We start from the raw sequence: 23104 nt of genomic DNA, 5'->3' as shown, positions 1-23104 counted from the left end.
CACTTTAGGCTGCACTTTCTGTCTGTGGCAGTTAAGAAAAAACAGAAACCCAGCCATTCTAAACTTTGCCTTATTAACAAAGCTAAAGTACCACCATCTTGGATATATCTCCCCCAAAAAATCTGTAACCATAAGGGTTTTTTTGTACCATGTCTGTGGCATGTGACATGAAATTGTTCAGCTGCATCCAGGAAATTGAGAAGGAAAAGCAGATCTCAAAGTCTTTATGGATCTGCCTCTCATTCCACTTTTGTGATGCTATCACACAAACTCTATAGAGTAACATGGTATTTGCCTGCAGGTACAGGCAAATATCTCTAAAAAGTGTATCCCGCCCCCACAGTGCACCAGGCTAAGCCTGAAAATACTTGTTCTGACAATCATCATCTGATGATGCTACATGGAGGACTTTCCCCCATCATATTAGGGAGACCTTCACGTGGAAAAGCAGCATGCGTGGAGTTCTCCATCCATGTAACCAGAAGGTAAATATTTCTTGTTCCAGAACACAGCACCACAGAGTCTGGTGGACATAGGGATGCTGTCCCCAAAACAGGTAGTACTACCTGTCATCTGGTTGTGTGGCTGCTTCTTTTCATGAGTGCCATGCAAGAGAGCAGGTTTGTCACAAGAGGTAGAGGCAAAGTGTTAATGATCAGCTCAGGTGCTCCCAGAGCAGGTCTTGTAGAGCCCTTGTGGGCTTTACCCCCACTCACTGGGTCCAGGAGGTTTTGCACCCAGCATAGGCTCCAAGGTATGGTGGATAGAGGTGGGAATACCACTGTAAGCTTTGCCTTCAAAATCAAAGCTTCTTTGTTGACCAGACTATTTCTAAATCAGCAACACTCTCCCCCACTGATAAAAAAGTGAATTGCCAGTTGTTAGTCAACAGCCAAAAAAACCCCAAAAAACCCCCCAAACCTGAAGCCTTTTTCACCCGGAGGAAATACATCGGGTGCCTGGTCTGGGATTTGTGAGGGACAGAGCAGTGCGGGTGCACACAAGTGTGCCCTGCTCTCTCAAGCATTCGGGCTGGTGGTCCCGTGCACCGTGCAGGAGGAACACCCAGCTGCACTTGTGTGACCCCGTGGTCAGCCCAGGCCCGGGCTGATGTGCCGCAGGGGGAGCTACATCTGTCCTTGCTCTGCGGAATGGAGGTCATCAGCCTGCCAAGCTTTCCAGGAAAGAGGGAGTGGCCAGAGAGTCTTGAGTTACTGAGCATGGACCACCTGGAAAATAGTGTGCAGCAAGCACTTGTCCTACCTCTAGACACTCCACAGTAAGGAGTAAGGAATGCTGAATTGGCTTTGAACTCCCACCCAAACTCGCTTTGAAGAAATGGAAGGGCAGGCAAGTAACACGCATGTTGTTATGAAAAAATGGCAATAGCATTTCTGCATTTTAGTCTGTAACAGAGGTTGGTTCGGATTACAATATTTGGATCTGGGCTTGAAATGCATACGTGCTTGAGTCTATCTGGGGACAGGGACTGTTTGGAAAGCTCAGACCTCTGACCAGCAGTACCCTGCAACTTTGATGTGTTTCTAGCTCTGATAGAGAAAAGAGAAAGAAAAAAATTCTCTCTGCATTAAGGAGAAAGCATATTAATAATGCTGCCAGTATTTGATGATTGGGGAAAAAATCCTAGTGTCTTGAAAGGCGAAATTGGGAAATAGCTATCTTTTATCTCAAGAAATCAGGGTCGTAAAAATTATAGCTATAAAACACACAGCAGCCTGAACCTTCTACATAAAACCTCCTGTATTTTATGCCTCCCTTTCTATTTAAGGTCTTCATTTGCCTAATTACTACTCAGAGGCTGGCAGAGATTTTCCCTGCAGCGCTCAGCTCTGCTGACTGCAGAGACCCTACCTGGCACACTAAGTTAGTGCGTCAGCATTCTAGGTAGAAATGAATGAAAAATCAATCAGGGCAACTGCAGTGGTAGCATATACAACTCAAACCTACTTTGTGCACGGTTTTGAACATTTCATTCTGTACTTAGGCATCTTTCAAAATGGTAAGTGGATCTGAAATAAAATAGATCATTTTAGTCAGTTTAGGAAACGTTTTGTCATCTTCCTGCTTAGCTCAAGCAAACTTACCACCCTGACTGCTAAGTTAACTTGCAGTCTTGATTGAAATGCCAAAAGCCTACGAGAAGATTGTTTTAATCTTGAAAATCTATCACCAGCAGACTGCATCATGCAGTGGGTGCAGATGTAGTAACAGCTTTGATTGTTTTAACTGTATTTACAGACCAGATCTTGAGTAGGTCTGGAAAACAAAAAGTACACTAGAACCTTTTCTGAAACACAGGTATTGCTTACATATGGTCTCACAAGGAGTTTTGTTTATGCATATTTGTGTCTGTGCGCTTTTTTTCATGTTGTATTTCTGCATAGGCAGAGTTAAATATGGATTGCCAGTTTCATTTAATGAAAGCCCATGATAAAAAGGTCCAGTCTTCATACCTAAAAAATCAGTAGCTGTTGTAACTTTTTCAGCTGTGTGAGTTAAATATGTTATAGATTCCTCTTAAGATCATTGCTGTAACAAGTTGTGCAGTGCACAAGGTTTCCAAAAATTCACAAGCTTCTTTGCATCTGATGCTCTTACAGTGAAGAAGATTCTTTTGACTATAAAGATGAAGAGTCTACTTTTTCTGGTGCTGATTTCTGTCTGCTGGGCTGAACCTCACCCTGACAACTCAAGTCTGGAGCGTGAAAGAATTATTCACATTCAAGGTAAGGAAATACATGAAAAAATACCAGTCTCTTCAGATTGCTGAGAGAAACAGAATGATGTGTTTAACAATCCTTAATTTTTTATTTTGCTGCACTGCTTTTTAAATACTATTATTACTGGTGACCAAACCTTTTCTGCTTCTGTTGCATTATTATTACTCCTAACGATAGTTAAAAAATGAAAGTTACACTGTTTAATAACACTTTGCCACTACCTTGCAAAGAATAGTGAGTAAAGTACAGCATGATTTAAGATAAAGAAAAAAGCATGCATCCTAAAGTAATAAGCAACTGCAATGGGTTGAAATACCTTTAGTTTATTGTGGAATATATTCAGTTTTAAGAAGACTGTCATACATAGTTCTTCACATTACAGAAATTTACTGCTGTTTATTATTTAAAAAGACTCAGCACATCTGAGATCATAATTGGGCAATTTAAACAAGAGGAAAAAAAATAGCTTACCCCAAAAGAAATGTGTCTTTCCTCATACCTTTAATTTACACTAAGTATTATACTGGCCTTTTGCATAATCCTGTTTGGTTCATGTCTGAATCCTAGAGTTTATAGTTGTAGCAGGATTCGAGTCTGCAGTACAATGCAGCTGTTTTCTCAGTCCCAGCTTCAGTCGTTGAGGGTCATCCTTTATAAGAAAAACCAGGGGATATATGCAGTAAGGACAGGCAGAACTAAGAGGGGTTTTCCTGCTTCTATTTATATTGAGACTAAAAATAATCTTGCAAAATTAAGAAACGTGGCAATTTTGTGCTCTCTCTTTAAAGTTTGATTCCTTTCTCTCAACAGCTGGCAAATTGTTATTTGAGCGTTTGTGTAAATATGGATTACCAAGTTAGGGCAGGTTACTAAGAAAGCCTGAACATTTAGAAGTTCGCAGAAAAGTCAGAGAAGTTAAAGGTACCCTGCATCTATTAAAACAGGCACTAGGATTGTCAAGGTCAAATAAGGAATAACAGATAGCTGGTTTCACTTTAAGGAAACTCACAGGATGAAGGTCAAATGAATGTGTTACATATCACTGTTGTGAGATTATGAACATTCACTCCCAGAATAAATTTCAAATTTGACACCAATGTCTAATAAACTCAGAGTTTGCCTTTCCTTGTATAGTGCAGTTTCTTATATCTGAGCTTCTTAATCTTTTCGGAAGATTAAATTAGTGGAAAAAAATTAAACCAAATCAAAATTATTTTTTCTTAATCTGTCTGTTAAATTTGATTAGTCAGCAGTTTACTATAATTTGCAAGTCATACGTGTTGCTTTTTGCTAGTCCTTTGGCATGTGTACAGTGCAGTCTACAAGTGCTAATAGTTCAGAGATGATAAACGTCTCAAGATGGACCGTTCTCCTTACCCATGAAAAGTCACCTGAACCTTGAGTTTATTCCTTCAAGGAAAGATTGGATAAAGCTAAAAATTGAGCTCTAACATGAACTTTGTACATCAGCTGATTCAGGCTCTGAAATACACAGACCACAAATCAAAAAGAATAAAACTGCTTGGAACTTGGTATTTTTACTATTACATTTTTTCATTTCTCTCTACACTGTGGAATCCCATTGGGGTTGGGATTCTGCTCTGCCCAAACACATGCAATGATCTACACCTGGAAATGAGCTGGAAATCAGGGAAGCTTGTGGAACATGTGTTATAGCTTCATACAAAAGGTATTTTATATTGTGTTACAGAATATAGCATCCCTCTTCACAACTGAAATCCAAGAGATGTGTAGCAAACTCCTCCTGGATTGAATGCTTTGGAATGCCTTGGAATTACAAAAGGTGTGGATACATGTTATGTAGTCAAGTACACAGAGTTGTGAAGGATCTCCTGAGGCAATGAACTAAACTGCCTTCTATTCCCCTTTCTTCACATCAAGTAATCTCCTGAAGGTTTACTCTCATTAAAAAAAAAAAAAAAAAAAAAAAAAAAAGCTAGATTTCAAGTCTCCTTACTACAAGATAGTTTGGGAACCTGTTTTTCTGATAGAAAAACACTTTCCTAACGCTCCGTGTTTATTCACAACCATTGTATAGCCTTATGCTTCTTCTAGTGTTGCTCCTTAGCTTCAAATAACAATTTTTTTCTTCTTTGATGTTCACTTTAAAACATTAAGATGACATTCCTCACAGCTATCATTTAAGTAAACTTTTTCAAATTCTTCTCTTAAGTATATAACCTCCAGTTACCTGGTAATGTTAGTTCATCTCTACACTGGTTCTATAGATTCATACTTCTTGAGTGCACTCAGACAGGATTTTATTCCAGATTTTAAACTAGCATTAGTATTTTTATTTTTCAGCTAACAGTGCTTTGTTTTCCAGATCTTGGGTCAAACTTGTACTTTTCCCAGCCATGTGGTAGTGCTGATCTATAGTCTATTGTGATAGACAGTATTTAGCAGTCGTTCTTCTCCATCATCACTTTCAATTAACACATACAAGGTTTATATCAGTAATTCTTCATACTAGGCCTTAAAAATCTAGATTATACATTCAGTACTAAATGTTATCATACTTATTCCACCCTTCTTTCTTCAAACATTCTAAATATCCATTCTCCTCCCTTCAGTGGTGCTTAATATGCCATGTGAAAATTTTATTAATTCAACAGCCACATATATTTTATAATGTAAAAGTAGTGGAAATATTAAACAGCCACAAAAATTATACCGGAGACAGTTCAGTGGGGTTTTTTTTAGGCTAATCATTTATTCTTCAGCCCAACCAATTGCAGTCTCTGTATCTAGTTCTTAGACACTTAGCAAAGTTTCTGCCAAAACACTGTTTTCTTCATCCTGTCTAATTTCACATTTTTCCCATATCACTCACGTCCTTGTAGTAACACCAGTTCTTCAGGCTGTGAGGTTTTCTACCCTTTTTTTGAACAAGATATGCTTTCTGAGTTCAGCTTTCATCTTTGTTTTCATTTCACATCACTGCACTCATGTACTTCAAACAACATCATACTTTCAGAGCATCAAAACCAATGCTGTTAAAAAGAGAGGATTTGTTAATATAGCACTTGGGTAATTTCTTTATTACTTCCCACCTTTATCTGTGTAGTGACTCCATACTACAAAATGAACCTGTGCCTGTTCAAAAGACTTTTTCACTGCTGCAGTAAGATCTTTTACAGTCCTTCCTGACATGGTTTTGATCCATGCCCCATTTCATCCCTACTATCATTTCTTATTTGTTCGCAGCCTGCTGAAGCACTAATGTACAGTGTCACTTCATCACATTTATCTTTCATTTGGCCTTCCTAAAGGGCAGTCGCCTATTAATACTGTATTACAGTCTGACAGCTATTTCAGTGTGCTTCTGATTCCCCTAACAACTCTGGTCAGGAACTGGAAGATCTAGTTACCCCACTTTGCTGCCCCTACATTTGTATAAAAGCTCCTGCCATCTCTTTTACACTCAGCATTTGGCTAACCAAAATTAACAGTGTTTAATAAATTGTGTTTTTCTCTGATTACACGGACAGGTCATTGCTTTTATGAACACAGAGCTCAAATGTCCACTCTCTTGAAACTGTGGATTTCTTTAGCTTTACTAAACACTTGCCAACCTCTTTAACATTGCAATAGGAATAGATATATTGCCTCGTAAATCTTTTAATTTTTCTTAGAAATGAGTCACTGGCTTCATAAATATCTCTGTTCTGCTCTCAGTGTCAGGTCTGGTTCCTGGTTCTCCCCTTGTTAGTTAATACAGAGAAACTGGACCTCAAATTTCTCATCCGCCAGACAGTTTTACCCCCTACCTTTGCCAGTATTTTCTGCTTCTTTCCTCTAGCCCACTTCTTCTGTTTAAATCTTTTCTTCTTTGGTTTTATTCCAGTATCTATGAACGAAATTTATAAAACATCTAAAGCTGCATTTTATCTCTTGTGTGACTTTATTTTCTTTCCTGAAGCTTGTGGTGGATTTCATGGTTGCTGCTCTATTAACTCAGACTGCTTGACCATATCACCTTCCTCTCTGGTAGTTTGTCTGCATACAAAAGTCATTCCAGTTTAACTTCTGTGGATAAAAGCAAATGAGAGTACTATATTTAAGTAAGATGTGTTGTTCCCCTCATGACCCCACCCCAGTAAATTGTGTGTGCCTTAGGGGATGCCAGTTTTGCTCTTTAAAAAAAATAATAATCCTAAATGAAATAATCTCGTAAATGTGAAAATGGGACAAAAGTATACCCTCACAGCATAAGCATCCACAACAAGAATACAATACTAGTCTAAGCATATCAATGTAATTCAAGACTCATATTTTTCTCTGAAGTCAAGATCTGCAAAGGACTCTGTGACCCATGAGAGAGGAAGATGGTTCTTTCCAGTGCTCAGCTTTGAATATCTCTCTAATCTATTCATAGTGCTAGTTGCTGACCAATTATTCAAAGAGGCAGAGTACCCTTTAGAGATAAGAGCATTCTTCTGTGTGTAGCTGTTCTGCAAAATAAACAGTTGACTAAGCCATTACAGTAATTACTAAGTTAATTACTTAAAGGGTGGCAGGAGCCTTTAACATATGTCTCCAGTTTGTTCAGCAACAGCAAGAAAGGCTAGTGAACAGAATACAAAGTCTGGCTTGTGAAGGATCAACCTTTAACATTTTAGCTTTTCCTTGAATATAAGTGAATTTATATAGTGCAGCATTTTCTTACCTTTAAGATACAAGAATACACCCATTTTCCTATCAAGATCTCTGCACAAATTTATTTATACATACCAAGAAATATAGCAACATGGAATGAACAGAAAACTTTCTAATATTGACCTATTAAAAAAAAAAAAGTTTAATCAATTAATCAATAACAAAAGCAGAAGAAGTCTTTACCCAACTTGTTCTACATGATAATGAGTTTTATTTACAGTCCCCTTCCTGTTCTTCAAAACAAGCCAGGACCAACAGAGAGGAAGAAGCTGCATAGACTTGATGGACTGTCTAAAAACATGATAAGAATTTAGATGTACTACTGGTTTGACATCTCATACTGATTCTTATCTTCCCAAGTTTCATGCTTTTCCACTTTCCTTTTGACTTTCTTCCTTTGGTCTACCTTTCTCCATTTTTCCGTTTTTAGTGATGTTACCTACTCTTTCTTTTCCATTTTCTTGCATTTACCTTTTCCACTTAAAATTTCTTACCAGTTTTGTTGCCAGTCAGGGCATTTAGATAATGTCATGATCCATTTCGCAGTCTCTTCTTATAATTGAGCTGCTTCTTTTACATCAACCCAACTTGCGTTCCTCTTCAGAGCATGGCATGTTGCAACAGCATGCAATAGGAATGTCAGCAAAGAGCAACCTCACCTCCTGTTGGCATGTTGGTTTCGTTAAAGCAATTCAGGACTGTGTATTCTGGAACAGACCTTAATTGATAGGTACCAGTATATTTGGGTTGTAAAAAATTATTGCAGAAGCAAAAGGATTCACATTGAACATAAATTTAAATTACTAGTTTGCCTTTACTTGCTACAACCAGTCTAGTTCCATATATATAACATTTAAAGGTAATTTAAAGGCAATTTAAAGAACTGGAAAAGCTCTTCACCAGTTCTGTGTGATATTCTGGTTTTGTCAAACAATCTCAATGCCACCCATGAAGATCTCCTGCTGTGCAGAAGAGGTGCAGAGACATTGTCATGATTTCTGTTCTATTCTACTCTATGAGGCCTCATCTTCCTGAGTTTGTCTATACTGAAGTAAACATATACTTAAAGTTTGTTTAAGGCAAAAGGTGGCAATCCTTTAGAAGAGCTGAAATTTGTTGTTTCCCTGATGGTTTTATGTGCTGTTAGGTGTCCTAGAGACCTCAACTTGAGTTAATACGGCCAACATGTTACTTGGGTTAAGTAGATGGGAAAAATATTTTACCTCGCTCTTGTCATCCCTGTGTTCAAGAGACAGATTTCTTTTCTGCCATTTATAAAATGGGTGGTTTTAGCTGTACTGTTATTTGGAGCCATGTACCTGAACTTTTTAACTAAGATTTATCTAGCATCTCTTACCAGTTGCATGTCAAAACTTAAAAGTAATGTGACAGGAAAAAAAGTAATTTTATCCTCTCAGTTTAGAAGTAAGAACACTGGAGTTTGACGCTTGTATTTTCTTTCTCGTGACATAAACAAAATGACATTAATGCTTGGGACAAATAAGAACAGCTTTTCCTAGTCTTACAGCTGATATACAAAAGTTTTTAGAATTTTTTTTTTTCAAAAGCAAAAGTAAAAAGGTGGGTAGTTAAAACATATTTAGGAAAAATGTAGTAGGAAAAGTATGTGGAAAAAAGTGTGTCCCTAATTCTTCCTCCTGTTTATGTTTTTACCTTCGGATTCTCTGAGTAATACACACATGTATATCAATAATGCATTTCTGTACATATTATAGCAAGTGGGAATTATTGTTATCTCAGAAAATATTTTTTACTTTTCAAAATGTATGGTAGCATTGGTAGCATACCACTGTTACAGGAACAGTGAGGATACTTTAGCATGAGAGCTCAAGCCCCTGGTAACCCTACAGGAAAGCAAGAAACAGTTATGTGTTTATTTAAAGTAGGATGGCACACAGTGTTATTAACCTAGTGGCTTGTTAACAGTGTGGAACATTTAGGCAATACATGACTTTATCTGACAAAACATATCTGTGATGTGATCCCTGACTTATGTTTTTTTCCCTCTAAAAATGCACATTTTTCTTCTTCACTGTTGCTCTTTTAGTCCATTAAAATGTGGAAATAATCAAGTTTCATAGCCAGGTCAGCATAAGCCTCTGGACAGATCTGATGTATAAAGTGGATAAAGCTGTTTGCCAAGGGTCGTGGCATGACTCATCCTCTCTGCCCCATACAATGTTCTTGGCATTCTAGACTTGGCTTGCCATTACTCTTGAGTGCAGGAGACACTTAAGAGGGAAAGGAAAAAAAAAAAAAAAAAAAGAAAGAAGAAAGAAAGAAAGAAAGAAAATCCCACACCAAAAAAACCCACAAAACCCCACCCCACACTAAAAAGAAACAAATCTGAATATGTGTCCAGCAGTTAAATTTGGAACTAATCCAGTAAACCAGCAGGTGAGACTGAATTGAGAGCTCTAGCAACACGAGAGCATGTCCACTTACTGTCCTTGAAGTGGGAATCACACTGAATTCAAGGTTAGTTGTATACAAAGTCATGACAAGTGGAACAACAGTGCTAATTGCATAGCATTTGGGAAAGGGAGAAAGAGACGTGGAGAATAAAACAGAGGGGGATAGCATGCTGCTGCCTGTGGGCAGGATTACTTAATAGGGTAAAAAATAAAAAATAGGGATTACTTAAGGTAGCAAGATACCCTTTCACCTGCAGTATGTGCCTGCTTGATTTGTCACCACTGAGATACAGCAAAGCCAATCTGAATAGCAAGTTTCCAAACAATTTTCATTTGAGGCAGGCAGTCTTTCCCTAAAGATTGGAAAAGCAGCTCCCAGAGTTGTGTGTTGTCCCATGCAGCTGGACAGCTTCTACAACTTGGACAAACTCATTTTTAGATAACATAGATGTTTTAGCATTAATGTTGCCTTTGTCATCCGTCTAATTGTGCCAAGAGGATTAACCAAAGCCTGTCAGAATTAATAGCAGAGAATCAGGACTGGAAAAAATAAGGCAAATTAGCCACCAGTGGTGCCTGGTTCTGTACTAACACCTGACCTGCTGCCTGTTTTACAAGGCAAAATATGCCTGGAAGGGTGAAAACACCACCAAGCAAACCTTTCTCATCCCATTTCTGAGCTGAAACCAGGGGCAATAATCAATTTGTTGCCATCTCTGTTCCCAACAGAAGGAGCAGATGGATGTTGCCAAGCACATTCCTCACCATTAGTCCACCATCCAAGGCTCCTGAGAGACCATGCATGTGATCTGTCTTGTCTCTAGCAAGGATCCAAACTGTCCTGTTGCAGACAACTCTTTAGCAAGGGATTATCAGGGGTTACGGTTGTTTGGCCATTCACCTTACAAATTCTCTGATTCTCTGATGGTACTTCTGAAGTGCTGGGTACAAAGAAGTATTGTTTTCTTCAAGTAAAATGCTGGACTCTATGATAACACTTATGTGTTCCATCATTTTCCTTCTTGCACTTATCATTTAGATACACAGATAATTTTATTTGGAAGGAGCAGCCTTGTCAAGAAACCCCATGAGGAAAGCAGCCAGGGAGCCACTCTGACAAGCATTTAAAACAGTGTTTACCCCATCTTCCATGATCAGATCACTGTTTCACAACAGATCATTGCTCATTGTATTAAGGTAACCCAGGAAGCAAGATTCATTCCTCATTTAAGATGACTTTTGCAGTAGTAAGCTAGAAGGCTGCATCCAGAGTGCTAAACATATTGTAAATGAAGGGATTCTGGTTTTTCTCTGTGCTTGGGCATTTTTTTGTTTGTTGTGTTTTGGGGGTTTTTTAGCTCCTTCTCTGTTGAATTCAGAAAGACCACGACCATTCATTTTGTTGTGCTCCCAAAAATATGCCGTTAGGTAAATTTGGCCATGATTCTCACTGGCTGCTGGATAATAAAGATCTCTTGGCCTCTTGCCAAACTGCAGTCATCTCATTTTTAATCCCAAATCCCTACTGCCTGCACATCTTCTGCATGTCTTTTAGCCCAGAAAGACACTATGCAGCATTCCCCAATCTGACATCTGCTTTTCCTCGAAAGCCAGAGATTCTTTCTTCATCCCCTCCTAGGTCTGGGAGCAGCAGCAATGTAATTTTTCTGCCCCACTGTCTTTGCCAGAGAGAATGGCACATAATCTCTTTTTCTGTAAAAAAAGAATTGGCTTCTATAAAACTTGAGGGTGGAGGTATATTTCAAATGTTGCATCTCCCTTTGAACCGCCAGGGACACAGAAGATGTTCCAGGCTGAGAAAAGCCATGCTCTTCTTTCCTTTCCCAAGATACCATTCCCTCTGCTTTTTACACTTACTAATATAAACTCAGGTAATGGCTGCTGCAAAGGGCCAGAGGAGGTGGGAAGCAGCCAGGAGAGAGGTACACCACCGCATTAGGATGCTAACCCTGGAGTCAGAGGTGACAGTGCTCTGGGCAACTCTCCAGCCTTTGCTGGCACAGACTAGCTGTTGTTAGAAAGAGTGAGTGTTAGCAGCCTGAGTCAGACTCTCCCTCATGCCCCAATCCTTTCTGCTAATATTTATTAACTTGACTATTTCAGTTTTAAAGACCCAACATAGTTGAGCTGTGATTCATATTTCTTGGTAATAACCACCCCAAAGCATAACATTTCTCCTCCCAAGGTGGACAGAAGTCTGTGGAACGTCTTTGTCCCTGAAGGAAATAGGGAAATTCACAGACAAACCGTGCTGGCTGCCTTCACTTTCTTCCTTCTCCTTGTCCTGTGGAAACAGTGTTAGCAACACTTTCCATGGTACCTTGCCTCGGGTCACCTCTCTCCTTGGATGCTCTCTTCTGAAAGGGGGAAGATGGGTTTTCAGAGCAGACACAAGACTCTGCTCACCTTTAGGAAGAAGGGCAGTGAAAAATAACAGCAGTTTTATGGGGCTGCAAGTGATCTGCTCTGCAGTAATGTTTTTTCACTAGGTAAGAAGGTCTCTCATCCTAGTAAAACTACATGCAGTGCTCAAGCTTGCACATTCCTGAGAAAGCTGATGTCCTGGCTAGGCTGTCCTGTGCAGGTAATAGCAATGCTCTTGACACAGCATCTCCTGACAAATAACTACACATTTGGGATACCTGTTTTTCTCAAGAGGGTGCACATTTGCACTGAGCAAGCTTGTCTTTACAATTACCACCCCTGAATATGTCTGCATAATCATAAAATGCTGCATGCCCTGAGGTTTCTTATGGTGCTTGGTGTGGCCAGAGTGGATAGATAGTGAAGTCAAGCTGAAACTGGAGTTTAGGTGAATTTATCATTTAGGCAGCAGACCTGTCAACAAGACTGAGAAGCCTAGGACTGTCTGGAGACATTTATGAGCTACAGATCCTGACGTGTCCCTGGACCCCTCGTGGCTACAGATACACTATAGGTTTTTGCAGAGACAGCTAGCTGGGTGGAATACTCCCTGGTGGCCTCGTCACTGAAACTTCATCTGTCAGCCCATCTCCATCCCAGTCCTTCTATCCTTCAGTCATTGACACCTCTCTCTGGCTGATAACATTTTTGCACACATTTCTGCGATTTTGTCCTATCAATCCAGATTAATCCCCACAGACGCCAGCAGAAAATTGCTGCTAGCCTTCATAAGGTCAGCCTCGCAACAGCCTCCACATTTGGGAACTTAGTCTTGGCTTTTGCTGAAGTTAGTGAGAGCCACACTGAGCCTTAGAGTAAGGAATCGCATTTCTAAGTGGTTACATTGACTTGCTGAACACACACAGACAGGGAATTACAAAGTCTTTCTTCGCAATCTGTTATGAAGACTGAGGTTGGTAATTCTTTCCCAGTGAGCAGAGTGTTGATGATTCATTTCTAGTTTTGGTCAGTGTCTCAGTGATAGAGGACAGCAATATCTACAGAAGCACTGAGCTTGCTAAATAAATTTTGCAAACGGCGCATGAGAGGAGAGGCAAATGGTACCAAAAGAAGGAAATATTCTCGCTTTCGGATACATCTGCTCACTGCCACCATGAAATCTGTGTTTTCTAGGGTTTTCCTAAGGCAGCACAGCCTGTCAAAAAAGCCCCAGAGACTTAAGGTTGGAAGCGAGCTCCTGCTCAAGCTGACTCTCCTGAACATAATGATTTCATAGAGGAACATCAGGTGTAGTGACCTATTAGGGAGAAAAGAGAGCAGGAAATCTGGGGTGAGGGTGAGGAGGAGAGGAGCCAGCCAATGGTAAATACGAGTTTGTGTGAAAAGTGAGAGAAAAATACTGAAGATATAATAGTGACAAGTTTGAAGGAGATGAGGAAAACAGATGAGAAAAAATGGATTGAGATGATAAGAAAAGCGGGCAGGAGGAGATTTTACATTTCAAGATAAATTGAACTTCCTTACTTTGGTGAAAGTATGTTGGAAGAGGAAATCAAACTCAAAAATTAGAATAAAATACAAATGGAAAATGAGACATTTTAGAATTATGCAGACATTTTTAATGTCAATATAAATAGTGCTATTTGATACAGTAATGGCTTTTCTGTTTTGTGAGTGTGATTCACTGCATCCCAGATCATGAGGGGCTTTGTATGCTGCTGCCTGAATAAGCTGAGTCCATACATAAAAACTGAATTATGAAAAAAAATGTTGCATTGATAGACAGCTCGTGAACAACCCGTAAGAAAAAACAGGATGTTTGTGTGGAGCGTTTCATGGATGATGTCATGCATCCACCAGCTGTATAACTCTAAATATAACTTGAAATACAACTCTATCTTCATGATTATGGAGTATATAGGATGGCCTCTGCTTATATGGGGGCAATGCTGTTAATCAGTTTGCCTCTCTTCTTGTTTGGGAGTGTACACACGCAGACATACTTGTAGCTAAGTAAATAATTATATATAACCGGTTTATACACCCTACAACTGCATAGGTACAAAATGATTTCAGGGAATAGATCCTGCAGACCTAATGTATAGTATAGCTGATGGTTGTTATGGCATTAATCATACTCATTCTGTAAAAGGCAGATTGCAGACTAATCCTTGTTTTTGTTTTTCTCCTTGAATCCTAGCAGAAAATGGACCCCGTCTACTTGTGGTAGCAGAGCAAGCTAAAATCTTCTCACACCGGGGTGGCAATGTCACACTGCCATGTAAATTTTACCATGAACACACATCAACAGCTGGCTCAGGAACCCACAAAATCCGGGTCAAGTGGACCAAACTCACCTCAGATTACCTCAAAGAAGTGGACGTCTTTGTTGCAATGGGACACCACAGAAAGAGCTACGGAAACTACCAGGGCAGAGTGTTTCTGAGGGAAAGCAGTGAAAATGATGCCTCTCTTATAATCACAAATATCATACTGGAGGATTATGGGAGATATAAGTGTGAGGTGATTGAAGGATTAGAGGATGATACAGCAGTGGTAGCTCTGAATTTGGAAGGTAGGTAACACCTGAATTATACTAAAATTCAGATTTGCGCGGTGTTAAGGAATACCTGCTTTTTTCTCCTAATACTGCTGATGCTGTGTTATCAGTGATATCATCAAGCTGAGAAGTGGGATTCATTGTACTCTGGGGATCTTGGCCTGACAGCCCATGACAGCAATCATAAATTAGAAGAACATTAGGATTTCTATAATTTATACTAGCCTACAGCATATTCAATTCCCAGTGAGACCTGGTGTGAGGGGAGCCAAAAAAGAATGACCAAACATAGTATGAAGCACTCCATATGTTTCTAATTTCTCCTATCACTTTAGATAAGTCATTGCATGTTTTTACAGTAGACTTAGTCAAAATTATATTAAATATTCCCTTAATAGCCATTTTACAGAACTTTGGGACATTTTAGATTATTGAGCAAATACAAATCTTCTTACAAAGAGGAAAAATGTTAAAGTAGTTTTCCAGAGACAAGGGTTTTTTCTAGCCTTATAATTACATAAAATAGATCTTTATATTGCCTGCCAAGACAACTCCTACATATAGTCTGTAGTAATTTCCCCCAGCAATATTCTTGAAAATAGTTGAGTACAAAGCGTTAGAAAAATCAGTGAAACAGGTTTAAAGAGAACCAAAAATTCAGCTTTCCTTCACCCTTATGAAATGCAGATAAATTTTATGAGATTCAATGCATGCAAATGACCATTTAGTCTTTTTCCCAAAGCACTGCACTCAACTCACCAGTAAACTAAAAATTGCATGAAGATGTCTCCCTTACCCTTATACTTACCAGCAATTGTGTGCCAGAGAGAACTTTACAGAAGCCACATATCTATGAAAAGTACTTAGGAAGAAAAAATAAAAGAAAAAAAAGACCCCTGGCTCTCACACCTGTAAACAGATGACATATATGACTCTTTCACTGAGGGTTACTGTACATTATGATGGTTATATAGTTACCCAGCACAGTAAGACTGGCTGAGTGTTTCTTGGACCTAAATAGATATCATGGGCTTAGCTTACTTCTTCACATCTATTTTTCCATTCCAGGTTGCTGAAACCTTCCATTTCTGAGTGCAGAAAGACCTTGCACAGTTTGCATGCCAGCAGGATAGTTGATTTAGGTTTTCACCTCACATAATCCATCTTTAATAAGAATGCATGCTTTTCTTTTCAAACTTAAGAGATAAAGAAAACTGGACATATACACGCCCTGTCTAAAACAGTTATGAGTGAAGACAGAAATGAGTAGGAGGAAAAAGCATTTTATTTTATTCATCTCTGCTAGCCAAAGGCTCTCCTGCGTTCAGCCTCCTCTTCGCTCAGGCAGGCACTGCAGTTGTTGCTCATTGCAGCCGCTGTCATTGAGATAAACCACTGAAGGCAGAGCAGTTTCTGCTTGGCATGCTTAGCTTTACTAAAGGCAAGGCATGTCTTTAACTGTGTTTGACCCGAGCACGTCTCTTCACCTCTTGTGCTGTTGTGCAGACAGCCCTGGAGCCCACCCCTAGGTTGTGAGGATGCTCAATAATTCAGAAATGTTCTTCTGACAGTCTCCCTACATCCTAAGTACATACCTCTATCAGGCTTCAAGGTATTCCAGATAAATATCTACACATCTTGTTGCCCATCAGATACTGGGATTTCCATGTCTTACAGCTTCATGGTATTTTTGCCAATGTAAAAGGGTCAAACCCAGGGTAAAATCCTTAAAGTGTTCGTCACACCACACATCTGGACCAGATACTTGTCTGGTGCCACTTAACATTGTGCCTCTGAAGCAAAAGTTAATTAGCTTTCTGCTATTAAAAGCAAGGAGGTTCCAGCACAAATGCTTCCTCTGTGCCAGGAGTGCTTGGGTAATGGGAGTTGCTGATGGTTGTAGTGTCAGATTGGAAAATTTTGCCTGAAGCTTGGTACAAATACTTGTGCATATGCAGAGATCCACATTAGAAAAACTGTATTTGATTGATACTAGAGTAAGAAAGCAATGCAAAATCATTTCTTTAATGCATACCAGTAACACAACTGAAAAAATGAAATTTTCTGCCTTTTTCACTGTGACTGTTTCGTGGTATAGTAACAGTGCACTGGATACAAGGTCTGGGTCCCACCTCCTGACAAGTGCCATCCCCTCTAGCTTACTGCTCTTACTCTAAACAGTGTCTCCCTCCGAAGTATGCCAGCTCCAGCCCATCCTGTACAACAGCACAACTCCTTCCTGTTTTCCCCCACCTCCAAAATAAGGAAATTCATAAGGATAAGAGGAATCATATTTCTTCAACCAAGTATGTTCCAATCTCTGCTCAAAAGGAAGTTTGTATATTTGAACGAGTGTCTGGCTAACATAGCGAACAGTGTCTTTTTAGTAATTTTTGTCAGACGTGCATCACGTGTGGGACAGTTAATTTCTGATGTTATAGAGTGGTGTTTCCTAAACTGGCACGAAAATTTCATTTGTGAAACCTCATGGTAAAATGTAACCTTTCAAGTGATAGAAGACTGGTGAGTGTGTCAGTGTCAGTCCTGCTGAGTCCTCCAAGTTACACTAAAGTTTCCTTCTAAAATGATAATGATAGAAATGCACTTCTATTTACATGGACATACATAGCTGATGGAATGTATTACTCTGTTTGCATGCCCCTGTGCTTATTTTTAAACCTAATCTGCAGCTTTACATAGTGCTGGCTTTAATCCCTGTTTCATGTATTTGAGCAATGCAGAACAGATCAAGGAAAAAAAAAAAAAAATCAATCCTTGGACAAAATGAAAATATATCGACCCATTCCAACATTCTATCTGTTATAAATAATAAGGTTAATCTCACAGTGGGAAGGATTTGCATCAATACCCTGTTGTCCTGAGATGGTAGCCCTAAGGATGTTAACTGGCAGCAAGACAAAACCATTTATATCCAGGAATGCCCACTAGCAGTGCAAAACAGCTAGTGGGCTCACTGTACAAACAGTATAGCTTTAGCTAGGAGAAATCATGTATCAATATTAAAATAGTTGACCTCTACCTCAATGGACCTTTTTTCTTCACCGAATGTGGTAGTGTTTTATTATTATTAGTCTTAAAGGCCTCCTGGGGTTGTTATGAAATAAACTGTTCATAATAACTGGGTACTTTTAGCTTTGAAAAAGCAGTGGAATTGGATTTACTCTGTGTTTGTTACATACCTGACATGGTTTGGGTATGTTTTCTTCACTATTATATAGTGCAGAGCCATTTCCCCCCCTATGCTAGCGAGACACTGCTGTCTAGCAGCTAAAGCTCAGGACTAGGATTCACTGCAGTATTTCACAACCACCAGCTGTAGGAACTGTTCAGGTATGTCATGATTATCATCCTGTTTGTAGCCTTAAGTACAAGAACTGGTCTAAGGACAGGAGGGTTGGGCTGGGCATGGTGGCTGCAAGAAACGTCAAGTACTGCAGAGAACAGGATACTTTATGTTGGCCTTGTCATCAAAGCCATTTTCTCACTGAACTGGCCTTACTCTTCTGCTGCACATAAAATATGGATCATGAGTTTTACACTCTTTTTCAAATGTTCTGAGAATCAAAATCTTAACAAATTAAAAGGTCTCCTATGTCAGGTAAATATTGTTGCCTGAGTCATAAGCAAAGAAAGGAGTCTCAGCTTACACTTAATTTTCTTTATGCTGGTGTTTTACTGTTCTACACTAAATTTTCTTTATGCTAGTGCTTTACTATTTTCCTTTCTTAGCAATACTAGGCACAGTAATGAATCTCACGACATTAGGTTTGTGTGCTTCAGCTTCTCATGCATGCAAAGGCTCCATCACTGGCCCTCAGTTATACTGTTCAGACACAGATTTTGTGTACTATTCCTTCATGAGATTCATGGGCCAGCTGACAAAGAAAGTAGAGCAACACTAAACTGCCAAAGGCAGATTTTCACTCTATTAGAATTTTTTTTATAGTTTCTCTCTTCAGGGAGAGGTGATAACTGAACACATTAGTTTCACAATATAGGCTATAAAATACTTACTTTGTACTTTCAACAGTACCAGGAATATGCAGATCTAGATAAAGCCATTAAAAATCTCTGTGGAAAGCTGCCTCCAGATAGAAGCTAACTCTTTGGGTAGCTCCACACAAACCAAAAAACATTAGGTTTTATGATCTTGCTTAGAGGTATCTTAGACTTTATGTCCAAGACAGAGTTAGAAAAAGAACAGGCATCTCCTTCAAAAAGAGACTATAGTTCAGAATAGATCAAACAAATCCATAGGCTTCATATAAACACATTAGTCCAAATTGTCACAGCAGTCATTTTCTAATCTGGTCATTTACTCTCAAGCTGGGTGTTCATAATGGGGAATTCATAGGTGAAACCAGTGAAACCAACTCTGTGCTCTCAACAGCAGGAGAAATCAGATTTAGCTAATATTTATGTCATATTTGTTTCTTCTGTGTGTTGCTGTTAAATTTATGCACCAAAAGCTATGTTAGTTATCCTTTGTGTGACAATCTGTTATACGCTCTATTATAAAACTGATTATATAGGACACACTTTGTGAGTCCGTAGAATATGACAAGAAGTCTTGTAAAAGGCAACAGGAGTTTGTCAAGAATAAGTCATGACAGACTAGTGTAATTCCTTCTGTGACAGGGTAACAGGGCTTTGCAGACACAGCTGTGTTTGTAAGTGCTCTGAGAAATGATATTTGAAAGATGCAGGTGAAGCAAAAAGTTTAAAATACAGCAGCAAAATATTATCTGGAAATGATGACCCAAAAGTAAAATGCTAAAAAAAATAGGACTAATTAACCTAAGGAGATCAAGGAAAGACAACAGTCTGCAAATTTTTGTAAAGGCTGTAGAAAAATAAGAGAATAATCTGCCTCCAGGCCAGGTGAGTCTAGTTCATGTGCCTGTATTGGTCAGAAATAAACAACCCCACTGTCAGCTTTGCTATGGGATGCTGTGGGCTGCAGGGACACCACCTCAAACTTCAGTTCTATTTTTAGAGAGAGTGATACCTGCTGACAGTTAGTGGCCCACCCATGGAGTCTGTGCAGAATAGTTAGATATCTGTCAGTCCTGACAGGCATAAATATGGAGATAGAGTCTCAAGGAAAATGAGGGACTTACCACTTTTCACAGAATTTTAGAAATCCAGCACGGAAAATTTCTCTTTCAAGTGTATGAACCTGCCAGCATAAAACTGTACCCTACAGTATAGTATATAGCAAACCCTACTGTTACCCTGTGTTTACACTGGCTACAAGAAAACTTACTTTTCTGTTTGGGCTAGAGCTCAGGGAAGCCCATTTCTTTACTCTGGCTGTAAAAAGACCTTTTTTTTTTTTTTTTCCATATGGGTCAACAGAAATTTGTGTTATTTTGTTCTATGTGTAAATACTCTTAAAACTGCTAATTGTGTATGGTAGTGGCTTAATATACACCCATAAATTATTACAGGAGTTGAGCTTTCTAAGTTTATTTCCTCACCTTTTTGTCTTGGGCAACTCTTATAGCTACTTGCACTGACAATGTGTCTGTAGTGACTAAGTAATTGCAAAGCACTTGCACTGAATTTTGGGGATGACCTGTCTATAAAGCTCTGAAATACAAATAACTTACAGAGGACACACAAATATCATGTCTTTCACATTCCCTAGAAAACCACAGTAACTGAAGAGTAGTAGTACATTAGTGGAATTGAATGTAAGGCATTCATGGAAATTCAGGTGTGCGTATGGGGAGGATATGTTACCCATCCGTTTCTTACGTTCTGATTTGGTAGAAATCCCAATTTCCATTACAGCAGTCATTTTCTGGACTGCAATTGCGTTGTCACAGGTGCATAAAGCAAGCCTCACCTGGCCCTCCTCTTTCACTAACAGATTTATTCTCCACCGAATTGATGTGTGTCAGGTTATTCCTCTCCTGCTTGGAGGAAAGGAGGTCCTTCCCCGGGGGTAGGACCTATTCCAGAGAACCAAGTGTTTGGGAAAACAGCCATTCTGTGAGGTCTGTATTGTAAATCAATATTCCCCATTCAGGCTCCACAAATGGCTCAGCTGCTTCCTTAAGGTAGGGAGCTGAATAACTATGGTCAGGTTAAGGCTCCTCAGCTCAGTCTTCCCACAAACTAACCTGATTTTAACCATCTGAGGCTGGAAGTTTTATTTTCCTCCATTTTTTAAGTTGAATTTGTTAACGTTTGGAAGTGGGTGTTTTGTCTAGTGGTAAAACTCAGAGTTAGAGTGAGGAGTTTACATTCAGTCTGTAGTTTGGGAACAGTGACAAGCAAGCCTCAGGACAGCTTTTGTCCATTCAAGAACAGATGGGATGGATTAAATTTCAATGGGTTGTAAGATCCAAGACTGAAGAAGATGTTTTGCAATTAACTAAAGTTCAGCCTGCTAAATAGTAACAAAAGGAAGATGAGTAGTAAGATCTAATTGTAAATTTCAGCTAGGTGTGATAGGCAGATGAAGAGGGAAAAAAAAATCAGAAACAATGCAAACTACACCAAACACATACCCAGTCAATTTTGCTCTACAAAATCACGAATGGCCACCCCCATCTGCAGGGTGAAGTTAATGCTAATCAGTTGCAGACTTGTACTGCAGATGAACTCAAACAAAAACCAGCTTCTATGCAGTCTACCCAAATATAGACCAAAGCTAATATTACACTTTTGTGCATATTTATGTTATTAAAACATTATGTTCCAAAGTGTCAAACTCAAATAGTTTTGTAACAAATTTGCATAAATCTTTAACTTCTTTTAAGAAGTGATTTTGGAAATCTTAAGAAATGAAATCTGGCTGAACAGTTTCAAATTAATTGTTGCTCAGTTTTTAGAAGTGTGTAAGTTTAGATCTTGATTAAAAAATACACACCTCTGATGATTTTAGGAGGTTTTTTGACATGTATATGCAAATCAGACATGTACTGGACAAGGAGTCGCTTGTCTGGGGAAGTGTAGTTCTGGAAAAATAATAAGTATTGGATTTCTAATAAAGTAATAAAGCTTGGACTCCTCTGACATTTGCTATATTTTTTTATTATAGTCAATGACATTTCTATATATCCATCAGTACTGAGGGGGAATGAATAATTTTTTAAAAGAGAGGTGAGGAGGAGGAAGGAAAAACAGATAGCCAGAAAAACAGAAAACATCTACAGCTACTTTTTTATTAATTTAAAGTTAACAGCACATGTTGTGTTACATTACATTCATGCTTTATCATTCAGAACTGCTAATAACTGAAAAGCCCTTTTACAAAGGATTTTCAAAAGGAAAGAACCTCAACAGACCCTCTAATTAATTGCTGAAGGAGAGCAGAACATTGTTTATTATTACCCTGCCAAGTTTACATTTGCGTGTTTTATTTTCTTGGACCAAGTCACAAGGTTTAGTAATAACAAAGATTTTGTTTAACAAAAATAACACTTCTTGGACGATGGATGGGTGAGGGACAAAAGGGAAAAAAAGAAGACATTAAGATACTCATGGAATAGAAACTGAAGTGGGTTTGAATGTTTGGAAAGAGGAATGGCTTCACTCCATGGTGACAGCCTTGCATGACCATACAGTAATTTCTCTATCCTATGCTACATTGCCCTGGAGACAAGGAACTTGTTACGGGACAGAAAACTAATCAGCAGGGAGAAAGTAAAAGGAAAGATGGATGTTTATACCACTGTAAAGTTTTTGGCTCATCTCATGTGTTATCTTGTCTTCAGTCCCTCTGCATCCTACAGCACTCATTCTACAGAGATCTTTGAGAACAAACATTCTGAGCTGGATCTTCTGTGATGCAGTCTTATTTCAGTTTATTTGACTGGGCTTAAGCCAACTATAAAATTTAGATCTGGGTTAAGTCTCTAAACCTTGCCAAAGATTAGGGTGGTCTGGTCCAAACTTTTGTTTCAAGTCTCTCTCTTCTCTTTTATCAAAGCCACATGGGGAAATGGTTCTTCAGCGTTTTGTGAAATATCTTTCATGCTCCAAGAAGTAATCTTTAACTACAGATCCTTTTCAGAAAACAAGCAGAAAATATACTGGTGAAAAATCTGTCAGATAAGGGCAATGACTTTGATTAAATGTTGCTGCTGAAACAATTCTGGACTTGTCCCCATGTTTCCCACCTCCACTTGGATGTCCTCTGTTATGAGAAGGTGTCTCTGCCCTACCTGGCTCACCACGACGATCAAGAGGCAGGGCTTTGGGCTGGCCTGTGGCTGGTCCTCAGGTGTGGAAGGAAACATTTGGCAGGT

At 39.0% G+C, this 23104-nt stretch overlaps 1 protein-coding gene across 2 annotated transcripts in view; it reads left to right on the top strand.

The window, feature by feature from the left end:
- The first annotated feature begins 2632 nt into the window (after window positions 1–2632).
- HAPLN1 (hyaluronan and proteoglycan link protein 1) overlaps window positions 2633–23104 on the top strand; it is a 29485-nt gene continuing 9013 nt past the window's right edge. Inside the window, exons 1-2 of one of the 2 annotated variants that reach the window (XM_074932398.1) lie at window positions 2633–2747; window positions 14466–14837. In XM_074932398.1, the coding sequence (XP_074788499.1) occupies window positions 2648–2747; window positions 14466–14837 (472 nt within the window). In that variant the 5' untranslated portion in view covers window positions 2633–2647. Of the gene's footprint in view, window positions 2748–14462; window positions 14838–23104 lie in introns of both variants that reach the window. The other variant, XM_074932399.1, reaches the window with a different exon arrangement.

This window comes from Athene noctua, chromosome Z (genome assembly GCF_965140245.1).
Source record: "Athene noctua chromosome Z, bAthNoc1.hap1.1, whole genome shotgun sequence".
Classification (NCBI taxonomy): Eukaryota; Metazoa; Chordata; class Aves; order Strigiformes; family Strigidae; genus Athene; species Athene noctua.
Note: the sequence above shows the minus strand (reverse complement) of the source record. Positions and strands in the feature narration are given on the sequence as shown.